Below are 22844 nucleotides of genomic sequence, written 5' to 3'. Positions count from 1 at the left end.
GGGGGGGGGGTTATGGGTATTATTACCATTTCAGCACGATGAAGGCTTAGTTATAATCTTTCAAGTCTCAGTTTTGCGTTCTTAATCAGAGATACTAGAAATTGCCATGCAATTTTAAGTAACATCTAGAATAGCATAAAACAGCTATAGTCGAAAGGAATGATTGAATGACAATGACTTCTCAAAGAATGTAAACTTACATGTACAAAGATTGTTTTGACTTAAATCGGGAAGGGTAACTGTGATGAACTTATTCAAATTGGTGCGATCAAAACCAACATTTTACAAATTTCATTAGGAGAAAGATACAATTTTGAAAAAGTCGACTTTTTTGCCCGAGAAAGATCGTCGTTATTTACTTGAACCATAAACTATTGAAACAGATTATTTTCAAAAGTCATACATATGAAAATTTTCGTCAAATAATGTATATTTGATCTTGTAACTAAACAAATGTTTAATGTTGATACTTTCACACGCATATTATATTAGGTTTGGTCTAAATAGTACAAATGAGTTCTTAGTACAAATGTTTATTGGTAAACGTTCATATCTTGTTGAGTACTTTGATCGCAGTTTCAAAAATCAACTTAAAATAAACACAAATCATAGCTTAAAATGAATTATTATTTGAGAAAGTAACGGCAACAAGCCGTTTCAATCATCCATTATCATTACGGGCGTCTACCGGTATCAAATTTTTGAGTGAATTTACTCGTTTTTTAACCAGATTTCACTTTTCCTATGTTAATAAATTGTGCGCGTGAAATATAATTAAACTTCGCGGACGAAAAGGTGGTGCCCTCTATGGAAATTCCAGTCAATGTTTTTCACTTTTAAACCGAAAGTTGGAGAGTGAAAACTGCTTTCCACCTCAAGATATGTTTGACAAAAGCGTGTTCCGCAAAGAATTGTGCGGCAGATTAATTGCAATATACTTCCTTATATAAGTAGTCTTAAAACATTAAATCGTAAAATTTAGCGGCAAAAAGATTAAAATTTTGTGAAATGCCCTTACTGCCGAATATAACTACTCTTCACATTTATTTGATCCTGTTTTAAATTTTAGGGCTCTTTATTGCTTTGTGGAAACCACTTTCACAAAATTTTAGCATTTAACCGCCAGCCGCTTTCTTTGTAGGCAGTTTTCTTTCCGTACGGCTAGACGCTCGTACTGATAATTTCTTCAACATCTCAGGTATGCAGATATACTTTGATTTACAAATACCATTATTTGAGAAATAAACCAATTCTGAGGTAGGAAATTTTTAATACGATTTGTTAGTACGAGCGCATAATCAATGAATGAGTTAAAGTCAATTAGTATTTTGCAAAACACTTTAAACATCTCTCAATATTGGTCCTTCTTAAGTCTTTGGAGCCACAAATGTTGCACAAAAAAATGAAAGAACACGGGTTACAACGAGTCTTTCAAAGTAATTTCGAATAATAACTGTTGTGAAAAGGACTGAACTTATTGCCTTATAACTCTAAAAACATTAATAGATAAAGTTATGCAGCAACTTGGCATGTCAGAATTTCACAATACAACTTAAATTTAGCTACGTTGACTGGGTTTATACAAAAAACTCTAATATCTAACTTCTTCCGGGTTGAAATTTCTTTGGCTTCATGCAAGAATCACATATGATTTCGTATCGTCCATACTTGATTTCTTGGTACGATCCTAGTATGAAACCAAAGGAATTATATATGATCCTTGCATGGTTACGAAGAAATCATATATGATCCTAGTATGAATACCAAGAATCATACATTGTTTTCCGTAAGTTTATATTATTATATTATCATTGTTATCGATATGGCATCACTTCTTTTGTGATTCCCGGACAAAAGACACTGCAGTACAATACTTAGATGCTAAATGAAAGAACAAGAACAAGTCTATCTATATGAGTACAGTTTTCATGTTCTCTGCAGCCAGTTTGCACCAACGAGTGTTCATTCATTAGAAAAATGCAAAAAAAAATAATTTTGAAACATTTTCTAAGAATGTAATCAGTACAAAATTTTTGTTTTAGCTCACCCAAGCAATAAATTGCGGACTACAGATACGATATATTAATTTAAGTTCCCACTGATTACATATTATTGGAAGTTTCAGCATTAGTAAAAATTTGATGTACCAATAATAAGCTTTACAGCTTCCAAAAAATTATTTATGACTCTTGTATACAATTTTTTTTTACCTGAAATAGTAATTTTTTCTGATTCTTGTATGATATCCAAGAAATTGTATACGATCATTGTGTGACTACTAAGAAACCATACAAATCATATATGACCGGGTATGATTACTAAAAATCATATATGACGTACTAGTACAATCACTCAGAATCATATATGAGCTATTTTGAAATCAAAGGAAGTATTATGATCGGTGACCCGGGCCAATAATTTTGTTGAAAACAAAAATTTTTTGGAATCTAGAGAAACCATCTTATATGATGATTTTATTGTAATTTCAAAAAAAATTCAAATTTGTGGGTAACATAATAAATTGTACTGAAGAGTTGCAACAAGAATTTGAACATTTACTGCCACAAAAAATAAAATTTTCATAACTGCATTTTTCTGAAAAGGACAAAACGCTCGTCAGACTTTTTGAAAACAGGATATTATGAAGAGAATAATGAAATACGGGAAAAATTTATGTCTCTTTAATAAGGATTAGCTTAAAATTTTATAAAATTATATATGGGAAACTGGACCACTCAAGCTCAACGTGTTTATTGAAGAAGAATATATAATTCAGCACTAGTTTTTAAATAAAAAGTCTAAATGAATAAACAGCTTTCAATGTTTAATCCTTTGCACCAAAATTATTGAATACAATTACATCCAGAATCAGTTTTACAAAAACGTTTAAAAAATTTTTTAGCGTTTTTATATTTTAACTGAGACATAGGCTTGCAGCTCAGAACAATATACCTCCAGAGAATGACTATATTGGTTTTACTTTTAAAGAGTGAATGCAATTAAGCTAAATTAAACCATATAAAATAGTTGTCGATGAAAGTGTGTAGACTTTCTAAAAAATTTCTGGGCTAAGAGAAATTTAAGGTTATTGATATTTTTGCCATTAATTTTTTTTTGCGCAGAAGGGTAGTTAAAAAGTTTTTGAAACAGCGTTTGTTTTTCCCGATTATTGTAAATTACTTCAGAATAATTGGAATAAAAAAAGGAAAACAGGTTTTTTTCACAGAACTTGCTGTTTTAATTTACTTGACTATTTGAGCAACTGTTCACAACACATGTAATTCATCAGAAATGTTCTAGATGTAATGTTTTAAGTACGTATGCGCATTAGAAAATTTAAAAAATGTAGGGAAAATTGTACGAAAAAAGTCTGAAAACTCTAAAATTAAAAATTAACAAATTAAATTGTGAAAATTAAAAAAAATACTGAAAATGTCTTTTAATGAACAGATTCACATTTTTGAAGGTTTTCCAATGGTAGCATTTTTTTATGTCTCTCTAGGAAAATGTGAAGGCCATCAACTGCCTCACATAGCCCGGCCTGGCTCAAAATCTTCATCACCTTCATCTTCCTTAAACAGGCTTGAAACAATTAAAGCGTTGAAACAATTTCAGTTTTGGTTTTAGAACACAATTATAATATGCAGCGAACTGAAAGCAGATTGGCAGACGACAGATTTGAGACGAAAGGAGTTGAAGTCAAGCTAGCATTGCATTTGTCAAACGTTACTTCAAAAATATTCGAAACATATTATTAGTCGTCTATTTGTCCATTAAACTCTCGTTTTTCTTTCTGCGTATCATGTTATTAATGGTTTCTGAAGAGCATGGAGTGGGTGAAGTAACATAGAGTGAACTAAATCAATATCGACCAAAACCAATAACACTTATTGTCTTTGCTAGTATCAACGGTCAGTTGGTTTACTAAGTATTTGGATATTCAGTCTCTCAGCCACATTTCAGAACACGCAAAAATTTAATGTTTTTGACAAAAAAATATTTTAAAGCAATATTGATTTTTCGAAGTAGCTTTGCATACTTTTGAAAGTACCTTTGTGAAATATTCAAAATATCTTGAAAAATTGGCTCAAATATTTCCAGAGTTATGGAGTTACGAACCGAAGAAAAAAAATCAACAAATGAAAAATAAAGTAATTAATCACTTCACTATGCAATGCGGGTCATTATATAAATGAAGATTTTCCGTTTCAATAATAAATTTTTAAGTTAAATGTAACATTCTCAATGTAGAGGAGATAACTATTCTCCTAAGAGAAAAAGTACTCTCGCTAAGCAGTAAATTAGCTTCATTCTGTTTTCAAGTTACTCTTGACAACTTCATTTATATATCGCTTCGGAGTCAATATATTTCCGGAGATCTAATTCTACGTATTCTGGCTGATATTTGATCAAATTTGAGAATTATTTATACTTAATGTCTCCCTTAAAGTTAATTCGGTTAAAATATTAAGTCTATTGAGGAAAAAACTGAATCTGTCTTCTTTACATTTCCATAAATTTTTCAAAGAGCAAAAAATTGAGGCCAGAAAAAGTTTTCCGTTGGCAAGCATTTTATTTTGATTAGGTTTTGCGGTGTTTTCAACAGTTTTTTGGTCTGAACTGTTTTTTTATCGTTTAAAAGGTTAAAATTGGCTTTACTAGAAACTGCACGCCTGCTTTGAAGTTTATAACTGATTATTATGAGCTTCATGCTAATTGGAAGATTTCTGTTGCTTTGTGGGTATTTGGAATTTTATAGCAACTTTTTGTTTTGTTTTATTTTTTTATTGGGAATCGGAAAACGCATTCTGCTCGAAAAAAATTTTAGACACGACCATTTTATTGAATTTTTTTTAATAGGAAACAGTGTTTCTGTTGGTGAAGTATAACAGAAAATTGAAAAAAATGTAACCACTTGAATAATCGATTGCAGTTTTTCAACTTTTCATGATGAGCTATGATGACTTGTCTGTTGTTCTGTGTGGATTTCAGTAGTTTTCTTGAAGATAAATGCATACATGAGGCAGTTATTAAATTTTTATCCCTTAGTTCATTTGAGTTTTAGGGCTAATTTTTCTGATTATTGGACAATATGTTAAATTTGATTTTGTTCTTAAATTGGGTTTTAAGTAAAAAAAGGCAGTTTTTTTGGCAGTGGCGACTGTTCGAGTCGTTTCCAGAATGCTTCCGGTAGCGGCTCTTTTAATATCTATTCACATATTTTCTTGAACTTTGAAATCAAATTGGGATGGGGATTGTGGTTACGCTAAAACAGGAGGTGGAGCGAAGCAGCAAGCGATTATTTTTGGTGCCGCAAAAATTTTTCCAGCTAATTCTTAGTTAGAGGTAGAAAACGGTGTTTGAACAAAAATTCGCTCTAACGATTGTGATTTTTGTGTTCACTTGCGTCAATTTTTACTTTTTTTGTTTTTTTCCTTCTCGTTCTTGTGAGTATTCTTTTTTTCATTTCGGTTGTATCAGCACACGTTTTTCAATTTATTTAGCTACACCCGGTTGTTTACTATGAAGCCGTTAGCTTTTTAATTAATGCAAATTTAATTTCGACCGTTTCCGATGTTTTAAAACTGCTCACTTTAGTAACCACAAAAAGATACAGGGTGCTTATTTCTCACTAGTCTGCACTGATATTGCAATGTTTTGTGATGTGTTCATCTTGAATATTTTCTTTGCTTCTTCGCTGAGGTACATTTTTTGGTTCTTAAACAAATAAAATTTCCCTAATAGAAATGTCATGTTGTTCTCGCTAAATGACTCTTTCTAATGTCTGGCAGTTTTTTCAAATTGAGTTGCCGTTAATTTTTGATCAGTGACCCAAACAATGTCTGAGCTCATAATTTTTGCTATTTTGCTCTCGCAAAACTAATGGATTGGTAATTGCATTTGATGTAATTTTTTTTTCATTTTTTGCATTATTTATTGTGACGTGGATGAAGTTATGTTATTGGCTTTGCAAATGTGATTTCGTTCGAGTTTTGTTTTTCTTCACAGCAGGCAAGTGTTTGCTTGTGATAATGTTCACACTTCGGTTTTCTCGAAGTTTTCTCGCATCGAGTGGAAATCGTTTTCCTCTCAGTGATCAAAATTTTAATTACAAAGTTGTTGTTTAAATTCTATTATATATACGCGCTGAGGGTATCATTTTACTTTGTGAGTAAATTGGGGCTAATTGAGTTATTTTTGACGATCAATCAACTTTTTGACAATGCAACATGCTAGCTGTCCTCGAATTGCTTTTTGAGATGATCTAGCGCAACATAAATAGCGAAACTTTTTTATTCCCATCTCCGATGCTGACTACAGTGTTTTGCCCAAAGTTATTTCCCCTCCCTTTGGGAGTTTTGATTTGTTATGAAAAGCACAGAGGATAACTCTTCACAGCGCCGTTCAGTCTCTCTTGTTCTCATTGTAAAGGAACTTGACAGTGCTTTTACTTAGCTTCTTCGAAGCTGATAATTACAAGGTTTTGATATCGTCTAAAAGTTGCAATTAGCAACATTGATTATCTCATCAGCCAACTTTGAGATGAAATTTACAATTACCAATTTTCCTTGTGCCGTTTAGAAACAAATATTTTTGTCATCTCCGCTTTCAAATTCAGGTCACAAACTAACATGCTCTGTTGATGCCTAGTTCTCCTTTGAAACTAAATTTGATCATCCCAGTGAATTTAACTTGAAGCACCTGGATAAAAACCCACTGAGAGCTTGAAAAATCTTGATAACATCTTGGTAAGATTCTTGCCAACAAAACTTCAAGACTGGTGAGCTCGGGGATGGGAATAAAAATTCTTACAAAATTTCAGCGCATTTCAGCGCATTATTATGTCAGGTTTTTGCGCTGAATTTTTTGAAAAATAAGCGCATTTCAGCGCATTTCTTACAAAATTTTCGGAAAATTTCTCGACCCGGGAATTCAAGAAATATTGAGGGAGATCTTGATAAGATAAAAAGAAGCGAGAGCATACCAAGACATGTCAAGTTTTGGGGTTAAAAAATAAGAATTAGTAATACTTAATAAAAAAAATTATACGAGTAGTGCCAGAAAAATTCTCTAGCCAATTTAACAAGCTGACTTTCGTTAATTTGAATTGGAATATTTTCTTCCAGTTTTTTTTTTGTTGCATGATAAAATAGAAACACCAATCTGTATCCGCGACCATTTGCGCAGCATATTTTATATATTTTCTTGTAAATGATGTAGTGGAGAAGTTTCAAGATTTGACAGTGCAAAAAAATTGAAGAATAAATCCCGGTGATACTCCATGGAATCAGCGGCAGAATGTGATCGCTTTGGGTATTTGTGCCCTGGCTACACTGTACCAAGGCATCAACACATCCCTCACACCTCCGTTCTTCCCAGATAAAGCACATGAAAAAGGTAGATACGTTAATCTTTCGTCAATATTTTGGTCTTGAAATATAATTCACAAAACAAGCAGCAGAAATTCAGACAAAGTCTGTGAAATTTTCATCCAATTATGAGGTCGTTTCAAGTGAAATAAAATGTGAAATAAAAGTGAAGCGCCTACATTTCAAAACAAGCATCCGCAAGATTTTACGAAAATCAAATATTTAGCGTGCCGAGAAAATTGACAAACATTGGACAGTCAATTAGAGATTATCTGGCTAAAATTCTTGAACAATTAACTGCCACTGAAATTTTGGCCTTCGAGAAACTGAGATATCACAACCTCTATTCAAACTCCTAAGTTTACTTTGCGCAGCCTTGTAAGATTGCTAACAATGATAACTTGCAAAAAAAATTAAGCTTATTCACATTGTAACGTAGTCATTTCAAAGAATTTTTGCATATAATATTAGTAACCATACTTGAGACCTTGGCACGTTGCAGCAAAACATCAACGTACAGAAGATTTTCCTACGTCCAAATATCAATTATATTAAACTTTATCGTATTAAACTTTACTGTACATTTAAGCGAAAGTTCATCTCACGTGTTGCAACAATAACCGATAAAAACGCTAAAAGTCTGGCTGATTGATTTCGTTTTGCAATTCACAACTGCGATTTCAAGACATCTACAGTCCCATTTTGTTCCAATGACCTTAAGAGTTTCAGGTAAAGTATACTTCTTATTTTGCAAGGGCTGACTCAATCTCAAGTTGGATGGGTTACTGCTGCAATTGAGATCACAGGACTGGTTTCGTCTCTCTTCATTGGATCCATCATAACACCCAGAGACTTGAGATTGTTTTTTATTCTTGGCCTCCTCTGGACATCAGCTTCAGTTGTTTGTTTTGGATGGTCAGCAAACTCAAAAGATGGCATCACTTTCTTCCTGCTTTGCCTTGTGACCCGCTGTTCTAATGGTAATTTCTGGTGAAAATAATTTCTGGTTTCTATAATAAACGGACAGATGGGAGGGAGCGATTCCAAAATTTTTGTCAAAGAATGTTAAGAATGATATTTTCTTCAACCTAGTCTTCTAAATTCTGAAGCATCCTTTTCGTACCCAAATTGAATAGAAACACAAAGGAAGTTTATGTGTTATACTAACTATGTCATACGGCAATGGATACCCTTCACATATCCATGTCCGTATTTAGTTCAATTGCATCATTTAGTTCCATTTGAAGGGCAAGTGCTGTTCTTATTTCAGTTAACTTTACTTCCTCCCATTTTTAGTAAAGTATTGTCTGTTCATACTGTCTATGCAGGAAATTCATTTGTTCATACTATAAACAAATCTAAAAGTTACTTCCTTGTTCGAGATCGAGTTGAACAAACCTTATTTCTTAAATTGTAATCATTCCAATTTCAGTCTCCCATTTGCAGCGCTAGAATTCAGTTTAATTTAAATCTTGCAAAACGCTTCTCAATTAAGCTCCGTAATTTCGACAAGTGCCAATCGCACCGCGATTGACCATTCTAGATATTAGTAAATCAGATATAAAAAATTGGCTTGCCACTTGCGGCGCAATTGCCCACTTCGACTAGTAATAAAGCATTCGCAACTCAATTGGACCTATCCATTGCAATCGAGCATAACATGGCGCAGTCAGCAACGGACTCTAAGAAGACACCACTTCACATAGAGGCATTTTGGGAAAAGCCGACAGCAACACCTCCTCTGACGTGGGACAAATGGACACAACAGTGGAAACTGGCTCTACTAGCTAAAGAGGGAATCCAATTAGACAATCTGCTAAACGATCCTCCAGCAACAGTAACTTACCCGCCTGAACCAACTTATGAAGAACCATTAGAAAACCATACACAAGCGACGGAAAGAGATCGGAAAGTCCGTAATCAACAATTAAAAGTAAACTGGCAAAATTAATGTAAAAAGGTTGAGGAGATTGGAATTTTGTGTGGAGATAAGCCGTGGGGAATTTGCGAGCAAAAAACGATATCGTTGTTGTATTTGAGTATTGGAACGGAGGGACGACGAATTTTCAGGAGTAAACACCCCCACTTCCAAATAGAGAAACAACCTTTCAAAGAATTGTGGCAGGCAATGGAGGATTCTTTCACAAAAGTTCGTAACATAACTTACGCTCGCTTTTTTTTCTATTCATGTAAGCAGCAAAAAGGAGAGTCGATTGAAAGTTTCTATGGTAGTCTCATAGAACTAGCGGAAAATTGTACCCTAGGTAGTGAAGAAACTACCTTGATTCGCGATGCATTCATATTGAATATGATTGATCATGAGACTCAAAAAGAACTGTTGAAGGAAACAGTCGAGCCATCCAAAGCATTGGAGATAGCTATACAAATGGAGATGGGGGCGCAGAATCAAAAAAAGATAAACAAGAATTTGATGTCAGGCACAAACTCTGTGAATTCAATCAACAGTAACCAAATACGCAATAGCAACGCGAATGCTCACCAAACCAAGCGAGATTTCACACGATACGCAACTGTGCCCCAGAATTACCAATACACAAGCACTTGTATGAATTGTGGCCTTCGTTGGAGTCATAACCATAAGCAAGCAAATTCGCTCCGCGAATGGTAGGAAATGTAATAATTGTGGCATTATTGGCCATTTCGCAAGACAATGCCGCAAACCGAAAAAGTCACAGGGCAAAGACAGAGAGCCCAACAAACAAACGTCAATCAAATTGACCAATCTCCCGAAAATAGTGATGATGAAGAATCCGTCAATTACATAACAAGCTACCAACAACTGTATGAACAGGTGTATGACTCAAACTACGACAGCGATTCGGATGATTACGTGGCGGTGATTTCGTCTGACTCGGTACATCAACTGGAACCACTAAATGTAGAGGTACAACTGGGAGAAATTAGAGCACTCGCAATGATCGAATCTGGAAGTGCAGTTAGCATCATAACGGAAACTTTGGCAGACCAAATCCTCCGAACCACAAAATCTGCAAAGTGGACGGACACGAAAGAAAGAAGGAACTCGAAAACTTTTTCAAATGAACCCAAAAAATTTCTTGGACATTTGGAAACCACAGTAACCTACAATCAGTGGAGAGATAAAGCAGCAATGTTGACTGTGGTAGAAGATGGGCACAGAAACATAATCGGGAGGGACCTTTTCACAACCCTGGGACTTGCGGTTGTACAAAAACTACCAGAAAATGGGAAATGCGTTAATAACATTAATACCTCTACATGTAAAATTAAAGAGACAATCGCGACGCAGTTTCCTCATTTAGTATCAAGAATTGGTTTGTCTAAAACACATGTAGCGAAATCAAAGTTTCGTCAAAAGTTTACAGCAAAGCATCAAAAAGGTCGACGTGTTCCGATAAATCTACAACCTAGAGTGTCGGAGGAATTAGAGAGATTACAAACAGATGGTCACATCGAAAAACTATCTAGTTGCTCTGATGAACATTTCATCTCCCCAATTCTTATCACAACAAAAAAAGACCAATCAATAAAACTCGCACTAGATTCCAAAGTATTAAATAAAGCCATACATAAAAATAAATATCAAATGCCAAATATTGATATGCTAATTGATACAATATCACAGCACCTTACAAACACACACAACGGTCAACAAGCGTATTTCACCACATTAGACTTAAAGTATGCATATAGCCAATTAAAATTACTCCACGACACAGCAAAACACTGTAATTTTAACATCATCTGTGGAGAATCTACTGGTACATATAGATTCAAAACTGGTTTTTATGGTCTTACAGATATGCCGGCAGAATTTCAGAAAGCGATGGACTATACACTTATAGGTCTACAAAACACATATTGTTTCTTGGACGATATCATAATCGTCAGTACCGGCACTGATGCAGACCATTTGGCATATGTTTTCAAATGTTTAAAAAAGCTAGATGACGATAATCTAAGAATTAATCTTCAGAAATGTCATTTCGCAGAAACCGAAATAGAATGGCTAGGCTATAAGTTTACACAAACTGGAATCTTACCCCTAGAAAGTAAAACTGCAGCAATTTTAACAATACTACCACCAACAACACTAAAACACCTTAGATCATTCTTAGTGTCAGTACACTATATTGAAAAAATCATACCTCATCTTGCACAATTATGTCAACCGCTTCTGAAAAAATCAGTAAAATTTATCTGGACAGAAGAACACACAAAGCATTTCAATCTGATAAAAGAAAAATTGCCAATAGCACAGAAAATAGCCACTATAATCCAAAACTTGATGTTCGAGTCAAATGTGGTGCCTCCCGTTCCCGACTGGGAGCAGCATTGGAGCAAAATACGCCAGACGGTTGGAAACCAATAGTATTCGCGTCAAGATTCCTCAATTCAACAGAGGAACGCTATAGTGTTAATGATTTGGAGCTATTGGGAATAGTTTGGTCCGTTGACTATTTTAAACATTATTTGTACGGAAAAATTTTTACAGTAGTAACAGACCTAAGAGCTCTACTGTCCATACTCAAGGAGCATAGATAAAACAAATCGTATAACAGACGACTATCACGATGGATAGACAGACTACTTCCGTAAAACTTCACAATAGAACATATGCCAGGTGCAAAAATGGGTCTCGTTGACTATATTTCAAGGAACCCATATGCGATAGCTAAAAAAATATCTACGTATGACGAAAAATTCGTTGTAGCAACAATATCAAAAATCCGTGATTCTATGAAACACCTGATTACAAACAAACAAAACACAACTAAAAAATTTAAAAACATATTAAAGTCAAATTTGCCTTCATACAAGTTAAAACGGCCATTCGCGCCGCAAATACCTACATTACTGAATACTAATTCACATGCACTCAATAAAGCATTTGCATCACAATCACTCCCTTTACCACCGAAAACACCATTTGCGACGCAATTACCACTTACTAATTCTAAAACTAATCCGCATTTTAAACATCCATTTGCGTCGCAAATGCCACTTAAAGTTACAAAATTCCAATTTGCACCAAATAACTGTAAAGTTAACAATTCACATTCCATTAACAAATTTGCTGCAAAAGAGGTGCGAATGTCAGACAGTAAAGAATGTGAACACTCTGAACAATTATCCCCAATAAAGCCCATTAATGGTATTAAATCAAATAATCCACCTAATAACGCTAAATTCAGCGCGAAAGCAAAAATTCCAAAATATAAATACCACTTGCCCAAGAATCATTCGCTTTTTGCCCAAAATCAACTTACAAATAACTCGACAGTAAATAAACTCTCCACCTTGAATAATTCAGTCAACTACATTAGCAAAATGTCGAAGGCCAAAGCTACCCGATCAAAATAAACACCAACAAAAGCAAGGGTGACGTTTTCTGATACAACTCCATCTACGCCCGGAACCAACACTACCTCAAACACTGAAACACCAACTGGTAGCATGATTGAGGAGACATATGATATATTGTTCACCGAAACGCTGAACAAAGTCTTCAGCAAGAAGTTCCTGGCGATCTTGACAGGCAAAGATGCAATCCTCAAGGAGGTGAGGGATTGTGTCATTCGGAATTACCCAGACAGACTGCAAGAGATAAGTCCTTATCTCTTTTCATATTGGCGGGGCTTGAGTGTCAAACATGGCTGTGTGTGTTTGGACGAGTGGATAGCCATCCCAAAGTCAATTAAAGACGCGGTATTGGAGGATATCCATTCTACACATCCCGGGGGTTTTGCCATGCTGTCTCTCGCACAGAACATTTGGTGGCCCTACATACACAGAGATATACTGGCAAGAACCAGTGAGTGCAAAGCCTGCACGGAGATTGGTAAGAACCTTAAATCGGTGATTCTGCACCGCAAATGGGCACCTCTACCAAAATGTAATGAACCAAATGACGAAAGACAAATAGACTTTGGGGGACCAATTTTAAACGAAAAGGGCATAGAACAATATTTTATTACAAGTATAGATAGATATTCAAAATACCCCACAGCAGAAATAGTAAATAACGCATCAGGCCCAAAAGTAATCAAATTTTTAAATAAATATATATATCACCACGGAGTACCTTGAGCCATTAGTTTAGATCAAGCTAGATGTTTTACAGGAAAAAAATTTGAAACATTCTGTACAGAAAAAAATATTACATCTATTTATGCACCAGCAAATGATCACAGAGCAATTGGGTTAGTATTGAACGTATTATCCAAACAATTAAACGAAATTATCTTGCATGAAATCACAATTAAATAAAAAATTTGACTTAGAAAATTCACTTAAAGCAATAATACAACGACTAAGAATATCCAAACAAAAAACAATAAACACGACACCATTTGAGGCACACTTTGGTAGGAAATGTAACACATCTATATCAAATATCACCACTAAATCAAATAGTAAAAATCTTAATTATAATGCAATAATGAAATATTATTTAGACGAAGATACGATTCCGGGTCGATCATATCTGTCAGAGGAGCAATGGGCAGATACGGATATTGAACGCGTCATTTTTGCCGCGAGTTCTAGAGCCAGAGCTGGGCAAGAGAAGAGGAACGACGGCGAACAACGTCTAATTAAATCGGAGGGAATTTTCCGATTAATTCCCTGCTCAGAACGCAGTATTCAAGTGAAACTGGCTAGAAAGCTCCATGAGAACCAAAGAAAAAAAACTTTGATGGTTTATACGAAGTACTGGCAGCTGGGAGCACGGTTTGCAAAGTGAGTCCTACAACAAGTGTAATTAAGGAGCCGAACAGACAGGAGGTGCGAGTCAGAAATTCTGACATTGCAAAATTTGGTACGCGTGCGGAAAGGGTCACTGATCTAAAACAATACATCGAAAGACGACCGAAAAAGATAAACGAGCAGACTATTGAACAGAAGATTCATAAACATAAGTGGGACCTGATTAGAAAAAATACGGGAGATAAGAAAATTTAGCGAAACCGAAAGCAGGCTGACGATGTTAGTGTAGTCTCCTCGGGCAGATCGTGTATTTCCTCCGCGAGTAATGTAGCCAGATCTCTAAAAATGAGAATCCCGAAAAGAAATCCAAAACATGACGAAGCTTTTAAAAATCGGCCAGATTTAACACAAATTCTTCAATTAAGTCCAATTGTTCCAATCGCGCCACAATCGATCAACTATGATTCACCTGGCCCATCTGCGACGCAACTGACTTTATCAAAATCACCAACAACTATTTTGAGAAAGTCAAGCAAGAGACAGCTCACGATAAGCGATACTTCTGATTCGGACACCTCTTCGGTACGAAAAAGTAAGCGAAATCTAAAAAAGAAGACGTCTCAAACTATCGTAGAAAAAGTCAGGAATACCGAAGGTTACTCCAAAAATGTGCATCAGGATATTGGAGAAACTTCTACAAAAAATTCAACAGAATGGACAGAGGATCCTCAAAATTTGCCAAGGAGATGACTGTACTCCAAGCAGAAAATGAGGAAAATTCGGATACAGAATAAACATAGTAAACTTCATAAACTCTTATATGTTAATTATTAATTAATATTTTGTTATTTAGTAACCGGTGAATACTTATTAATATTCTGATTTTAATTAGTAATTTTATTTTTCTCTCAAAGAGGGGGAAATGTCATACGGCAATGGATACCCTTCACATGTCCCTTCACATGCCTATTCTGAGAAAGTCAAGCAAGAGACAGCTCACGATAAGCGATACTTCTGATTCGGACACTTCTTCGGTACGAAAAAGTAAGCGAACTCTAAAAAAGAAGACGTCTCAAACTATCGTAGAAAAAGTCAGGAATTCCAAAAGTTACTCCGAAAATGTGCATCAGGATATTGGAGAAACTTCTACAAAAAATTCAACAGAATGGACAGAGGATCCTCAAAATTTGCCAAGGAGATGACTGTACTCCAAGCAGAAAATGAGGAAAATTCGGATACAGAATAAGCATAGTAAACTTCATAAACTCTTATATTTTATTTATTATATAATATTTTGTTATTTAGTAACCAGTGAATAATTATTAATATTCTGATTTTAATTAGTAATTTTATTTTTCTCTCAAAGAGGGGGAAATGTCATACGGCAATGGATACCCTTCACATATCCATGTCCGTATTTAGTTCAATTGCATCATTTAGTTCCATTTGAAGGGCAAGTGCTGTTCTTATTTCAGTTAACTTTACTTCCTCCCATTTTTAGTAAAGTATTGTCTGTTCATACTGTCTATGCAGGAAATTCATTTGTTCATACTATAAACAAATCTAAAAGTTACTTCCTTGTTCGAGATCGAGTTGAACAAACCTTATTTCTTAAATTGTAATCATTCCAATTTCAGTCTCCCATTTGCAGCGCTAGAATTCAGTTTAATTTAAATCTTGCAAAACGCTTCTCAATTAAGCTCCGTAATTTCGACAAGTGCCAATCGCACCGCGATTGACCATTCTAGATATTAGTAAATCAGATATAAAAAATTGGCTTGCCACTTGCGGCGCAATTGCCCACTTCGACTTGTAATAAAGCATTCGCAACTCAATTGGACCTATCCATTGCAATCGACCATAACAAACTAGAAGAGGAAGCGTCATTATCCACTGAAATCTTTCTGGATATGAAGCGAAAGTTTTAAAGTTTTTTGAAATAAAGTAAGTTTTGGCAATGATAACAACTGTATTTTAAATGCTTTATCAAATCAGCTGTTGGACTATTTTTTTGCCAGTCAATTGTTTGATTTAACGTCCTGACTTCTTGAAAGAAGTTACTTCGCGTTCTTGCACTCTGTTCATGATCCTTTTAATGAACAAAAATTCGTTTGAGTGTTTTTGCACTCACTATAAATTGTTCAATCTTACGAGATACGAGAACAGCCATTACAGTTTATGTAAAACATTATTGAAATATCACTCCGAGGGACAGTTCCTAATACAGATATATCATTTAATTATTGTGAACGCCCTTAAGAATGACATAATAACAATTTTACACAGATGTAAGCGCCATACTTCTGCAAATGTAATCTGATATAGCAATATATCAGATTAAATTTGCCGAAATATGGTTTTTAAGTAATGAAAAAGCTGTTTTTTTATTGTCAACTGCTAAGTGACCCGGGAGAGCGTGAATACGCCTGTTGAATAACCAGGAAGATCAAAAATACACCTGTTAAGAGGCCTGCAAAGTGGAGAATTTAACTGTTCTGTTTATGCAAATGCACGATCAACGTTGCACCGGAAACGGATTCCAACGCAACCCAAACCGACTCCGAACGCAACTCAATCGCTCCTTGTCAGTATCCAGTATCTATCAGTGGTAGTATGCAGCGTCTATGCAGCTGTTAACTGATACCGTGTTTTTTTTTTCAAAATGCATGCATTTTGCATGGATTGTGCATGCTTTTTTGACATGCTCAGGCAGTTTCATCAATTCCAAAAATTTCAATGTACTGTTATTACTCTGGAATTATTCTGAACAGTCTGAATAGTTGTTCCGGACATAACGATCTACTTTTTGATGTAAACCGGCTGTTTAAGAACTGGTTTTACAAAATAAAATAGACATACGCTGTTTCAATACTGAAACACTCTGGGTGGTAAGCCCGGGTCTATTTACGATATACACTTTCTTTTGCCATTATGATTTTATACTAAACTAATTAATTTATCGTAAAATTTAACTATGATTTTAGGGTATTTCAAATTTCACAGTTATCCCCAATGACTGATGTCACGGATCAAAATCAATTATATCCAGACCCACGAGGAACTTGCGAGGGCGCGAGAGCGCGGGTGCTGTTTTTCAGTTCAAATATAGACAGTCCTGAAACACCAAAAACTCTGGAGAACGCAAAAAAAATTCAATTTGAAAGCAGGAGAGTCTTGGCATAAATTTTTTAGGAATTGGATCGGCATTGCTTCATAATTCAACTCTTCCACTGGCTGCTGGATTCTTTCCACGGAAAGCTGCTTTAATAACTGCTGTTATTCACACATGCTCAGGTTTGGGAGCTTTAACTGGCCCTCTTTTTGGCAGCATCATATTTTCAATCGGCGGATATCAATGGCCCTTCATAGTCGAAGGAATGGGACTGTTTCATTTTCCCACTTAATACAAAAACATAATTCCTCTATCTTTTAAGATCTTTTCAATTTGCGCAAACCCCCCTCCCCACTTTTGTGGGTGCATATTATTTTGAGCTACAGTTTTTTATGCTTGGCCCAAAAACGGATTCAAGAACCCGAGGACAAAACAAAAACATGTTAAATTAAGGTTATTTTACCTTAAAAATATTATGTTAAATTGTTAATATTAACTCAATTTAAGGTAAGCATTAACTTAACCACAGTTTAACTTAACTCTGTTGAGATATGGCTTTTATGTAATGGAAAAGTGGTTTTTTATTGTCAACTGCTAAGTGACCCGGGAGAGCGTGAATACGCCTGTTGAATAACCTGGAAGATCAAAAATACATCTGTTAAGAGGCCTGCAAAGTGGAGAATTTAACTGTTCTGTTTATGCAAATGCACGATCAACGTTGCACCGGAAACGGACTCCAACGCAACCCAAACCGACTCCGAACGCAACTCAATCGCTCCTTGTCAGTATCCAGTATCTATCAGCGGTAGTATGCAGCGTCTATGCAGCTGTTAACTGATACCGTGTTTTTTATTCAAAATACATGCATTTTGCATGGATTGTGCATGCTTTTTTGATATGCTCAGACAGTTTCATCGATTCCGCAAATTTCAATGTACTGTTATTACTCTGGTATTATTCTGAACAGTCTGAATAGTTGTTCTGGACATAACGATCTACTTTTCGATGTAAACCGGCTGTTTAAGAACTGGTTTTACAAAATAAAATAGATATACGCTGGTTCAATACTGGGTGGTAAGCCCGGGTCTATTTACGATATACACTTTCTTTTGCCAGTATGATTTTATACTAAACTAATTAATATATCGTAAACTTTTAACTATGATTATAGGGTATTTCAAATTTCACAGTTATCCCCAATGACTGATGTCACGGATCAAAATCAGTTATATCCAGACCCACGAGGAACTTGCGAGGGCGCGAGAGCGGGGGTGCTGTTTTTCAGATCAAATTTTGACGGTCCTGAAACACCAAAAACTCTGGAGAACGCAAAAAAAATTTCAATTTGAAAGCAGGAGAGTCTTGGCATAATTTTTTAGGAATTGGATCGGCATTGCTTCATAATTCAACTCTTCCACTGGCTGCTGGATTCTTTCCACGGAAAGCTGCTTTAATAACTGCTGTTATTCACACATGCTCAGGTTTGGGAGCTTTAACTGGCCCTCTTTTTGGCAGCATCATATTTTCAATCGGCGGATATCAATGGCCCTTCATAGTCGAAGGAATGGGACTGTTTCATTTTCCCACTTAATACAAAAACATTATTCCTCTATCTTTTAAGATCTTTTCAATTTGCGCAAACCCCCCTCCCCACTTTTGTGGGTGCATATTATTTTGAGCTACAGTTTTTTATGCTTGGCCCAAAAACGGATTCAAGAACCCGAGGACAAAACAAAAACATGTTAAATTAAGGTTATTTTACCTTAAAAATATTATGTTAAATTGTTAATATTAACTCAATTTAAGGTAAGCATTAACTTAACCAGAGTTTAACTTAACTCTATTGAGGTAAATTTACATTAAATTTTTTCAATGTGTCGGCTACGCATATTGCCACTATTAGGGAGTGAAGTAATAATCGGACCAAGATCATCTCGGAAAAACGAAACAGCTCTTCAGGAATTTTTGGAGCTTCAATATTACTTTTATCAATGTGCTTATTACCAAACGCAACTTTGACAGCTCGGAACTCAAGAAAAGTGAATTCAAGTGAATTTTTTCGTCTTCTAATCAGACCGAGAGTGTTCATGTTTTTGTTACCGTCTGTCGTTTTAATTTCGACGGCTGGATTCAAAAATAGCGCATTTTCACGTTATTACAGCACAACCTTGCATATTACAGATGAGATGTCTGGTTATATGTTTCTACCGTTTGCGGCTGGGTTCTTCATAGCCGCCCCTATTTATGGAATTTTAGTGGAGAAAGGGTTTGGAGCCAAAATTGAAATAGGCGCCCAGATAGCTGTTTGTTTGATGATGTTTTGCTTCTTTATCCCAAGTTTGGTTAGTAAATTTGAGACTGTTTATTATATTCTGGTTGTCCTGTTCATTTATGGAACTACTCAATCTTCTCCCTTCAATCCGCATTATTTGATTATGGAAAGAATATGCATATCTGAGGGATACACGAGCATACCAGGCACCTGTTTCTTTTCCCCAATGGGTATTTCTGTAAATTCTAATTGGAACATATATGAATGGAAAAAGAGAATAATTAATGTTGTTGATACGAACGTTAAAAACTAACGTTTGTTTTTTATCATTTTTGATCAATTATTTAAACAGTGATAACAAATGGAAAATTGATCTATTAAATTCATTATCTCAGAAAAAGAAATTTAGGAGAGAAAAAATGAACATAAAAAGAATGACATAGCTTCCAAGGATTTTATTATTGCTTATTTTAAATTGGTTTGGTAAGCCGTGATAGCCTTGAGCAGGGTATTTGTGTATTATTTAAGAAACATATCAATCAATGGGCAAACACAATTTCACAAAAGTTCATTTTTTGCTTTAATCTTCATTACCAATAGAGTACTCCCACATCTTGTTTCCCGCTTTAAAGTGCAATTCTCATAATTGAAAACTTTTTTGGAAAATAAATTATTTATATTAAAGCTACTGATAAGTATTTTTAAAAATTCTCTGTTTTTTCGTTTTGGCTTTTTAAAACCAAAAAAAATTGGCTGTGGTGAAATCGAGTAAAGCAATGGAAAATTTTGAAAAAATGATACAATTGGAATGTACTTTCAGCGACTCGTTTGCCTGTAAAGAGGACTGTCAGGGACACTTCCTGCTTGTAAAAAGAACTGTCAGGGACAGCATCGAGTGGATTACCAATTACTTCTTTCTAAGTTATTGAATTATTATTCGCCTAATTTCCACAAAATTTTATTTCGGGATTTTTGCCTAATGGCTACAAAAAATTTTTCGTTCTACTAATCGAGTTTAGCCTGATATCCAATACCCCGTTATATTGCTGCATTTTTCAATCAGGTGAATTCAAATATAATCGAAAGGTTAAAGTTTGCAAGCCTTTAGAATGATCAGGAATATATATTAAAATAATCACAATTATACAACTATTCTGGTTATTGATTAATGTTACCCATTAAGGTGTTCGTTCCTCTATATATAATTAAAAAAACAAAACCCCTATGATTCTAATTGTCTGTCTATTGGTATATTTTCATTCGAACAATGTAAGATGCTGTTGGACAATGCAATGTTAAAGATCTTTGGAAAATAATTTTTCCGGTCGGTCTTCCGAAAACAAATACTTTAATTCACTTTTGTATGTTCTTAAAAATCAAAGATCTTTGACTCTGCTTAGAAAACTTTTGCGTTTTTATAATCAGTTGTTTTGTCCGATTGGTCTGTTTCAAGTGTAGGTGGTTTGCACATTTTCCAAAGGTCCTAATGCTATCATCTGGTTTAAGTCTTTGTGAGGTTTCCACAGACAAGATTTTGCAATAACTAAATCAGCTGGCAGGACACCTAATTTGAGACGAAGATCACATCAGTGATCACACTTACGACCCATATATCACACTTTTATAGCCCAGCTAATCTGTCGATTTATATGTTGTATGTTTTTGCCTAAAACACTCCACTGAATGACAAATGAGAGAGGACTAAAATTTTGAAAGCATGTTTTCTTACCCGACATACTGAGCGAATGGCAACCACTATTTTTCTAAAAAATACATTTCGATGTAATTCAAATGACAAATTTGGCTCAAGGTGTGTTCCTCAAAAAGGACAACTCTCTGCAGATTTTATTAAATTTCCTTTTAATGAAAACTTTGCTTCTACCATATCCCATCCCTGGCGGAAAAAACGGCTCTGTTTTATTAGCATTCAAATTCGTCTCCGGTAAAATATTTCCAATTTTTGTTGCAATGTTTCCTCCTGGTTCATATCGACAATAAATACTTACATAATCTGCAAATTTTAATCTGTCTATGACATGACCTATGACTAGCTTGTGACATGGCATAAAAAATTGTGTCATTTTACCTCTGGAAATAGTTTAAATTGGAATAATGCTTGATGAGGAAAAAAACAATTATCCATTAGCCTATGAGATGACCTAAAAAATTTTGGTCTTCCCAGCTCGGGAAATAGGTAAATTTGGAAAGATACTTTATGACGCAAAAAAATTATGTTGCAATTTAGGTCTCGCTCCGCGGCTCCTAAAACATTTTTCGGCGGAAGGTTAACATTTAATTAGTAACAATTTCGATTTTGTACCATCCACCTTTACAGGTTGTCATAGGTACAGGATTAAATGCCAGTGTATTTATATGCAGGGTATTAAGGAAACAGATGAAAACGCTTCTCAGTTATCAAAACTCTTTCTGCGTCATGTTATGGGCTAATGGCAGCAACCAGCAAAGCAATCGGAGCTACCATTTTCGGAGGTTACATTGTTGATTGGATTGGTTATTACAACACCTGTCTGGTTTATGCCTGCTTATTACTAGTTACTGGAACATGGCAAGTGCTGTTTCTGAGATCGCAGGGTCTGATCAAAGGAAGAGTTTATTATGCTTCCAAAAGTGAAGTGGAAAGACAGTATAATGTGGAGTCAGGTTCTATTGATGTATCGAAAATAAGTGGAGAAAGTGGAAAAAGTGGAAAAAGTGGAAAACAAACTGAAGATTCCATAGCAAGTCAGCTCCTTCAGAGCTGCAAGAGATCATGCGAGATGAGGAATTGAAAAATATTATTCCCTTTCCTGTTAACCATCAAGCGTAGCTCTCGGAATCACTGGGATTTTTTAAATGAATGTGGACGCATTGAAAAGGAAAAAAAGTTGACCTCAGAGTAATTGCAGTCACTATCAATGAATGTGGTAGTTTAATTTGCAAAAATTGAGTTTATTTTGCCGCAAATTTGATTTTTAAAGGTATAATTGATGTATGAATGACAGCTTTTATTTACTTTTTTTAATATGATCATTTTAATCTACCTATTGTTTTTTGGTTTTCATTAAGCAGATAATTTAAGAAAACAGAAACTTGGGTGGTTTTTATTGTTTTTTGTTTAAATGTAAACTCAAATATTTATTTAAACTTGTTTTTGGTATTTCAACTGTGTGGGGGAGAAACTTTTAAAAGCTTCGGTTGAAGGCTGAAAAATGTACCAAGAAAATTCTGGGCCACATTACGAGCCAGTGTCCCTTCTTCTGATTAGTATTAATACCAGTTTGTTCAATTTGGAGAGAAGGGGCTAAGACATTGAGTAATTACCAACTAGTATAATTGCTCCTTTGTCGCCATATCCAACTTTGTACGGCCCCTTTTACATGTA

At 35.0% G+C, this 22844-nt stretch overlaps 1 protein-coding gene across 1 annotated transcript; it reads left to right on the top strand.

The window, feature by feature from the left end:
* The first annotated feature begins 618 nt into the window (after positions 1-618).
* On the top strand, positions 619-22418 carry LOC142346079 (uncharacterized). The gene is made up of 6 exons (XM_075398577.1): positions 619-690; positions 3628-3703; positions 7262-7398; positions 8126-8350; positions 19372-19668; positions 21875-22418. Exons 2-6 carry the CDS (start codon positions 3642-3644, stop codon positions 22249-22251), a joined length of 1098 nt encoding a protein of 365 aa, XP_075254692.1. The 5' UTR covers positions 619-690; positions 3628-3641; the 3' UTR covers positions 22252-22418.
* The last annotated feature ends 426 nt before the right edge of the window (positions 22419-22844 follow it).

The sequence above is a fragment of the Convolutriloba macropyga genome, chromosome 9 (assembly GCF_964194025.1).
Source record: "Convolutriloba macropyga chromosome 9, txConMacr16.3, whole genome shotgun sequence".
NCBI lineage: Eukaryota > Metazoa > Xenacoelomorpha > Acoela > Convolutidae > Convolutriloba > Convolutriloba macropyga.
Note: the sequence above shows the minus strand (reverse complement) of the source record. Positions and strands in the feature narration are given on the sequence as shown.

Coding starts and splice junctions, on each gene's coding strand:
- LOC142346079 (XM_075398577.1), top strand. CDS start 3,642: ATGCAGCGAACTGAAAGCAGATTGGCAGACGACAGATTTGAGACGAAA. Junction 3,704..7,261: donor ACGAAAGGAGTTGAAGTCAA/GCTAGCATTGCA, acceptor AAAAAATTGAAG/AATAAATCCCGGTGATACTC. Junction 8,351..19,371: donor TGTGACCCGCTGTTCTAATG/GTAATTTCTGGT, acceptor TGCATATTACAG/ATGAGATGTCTGGTTATATG.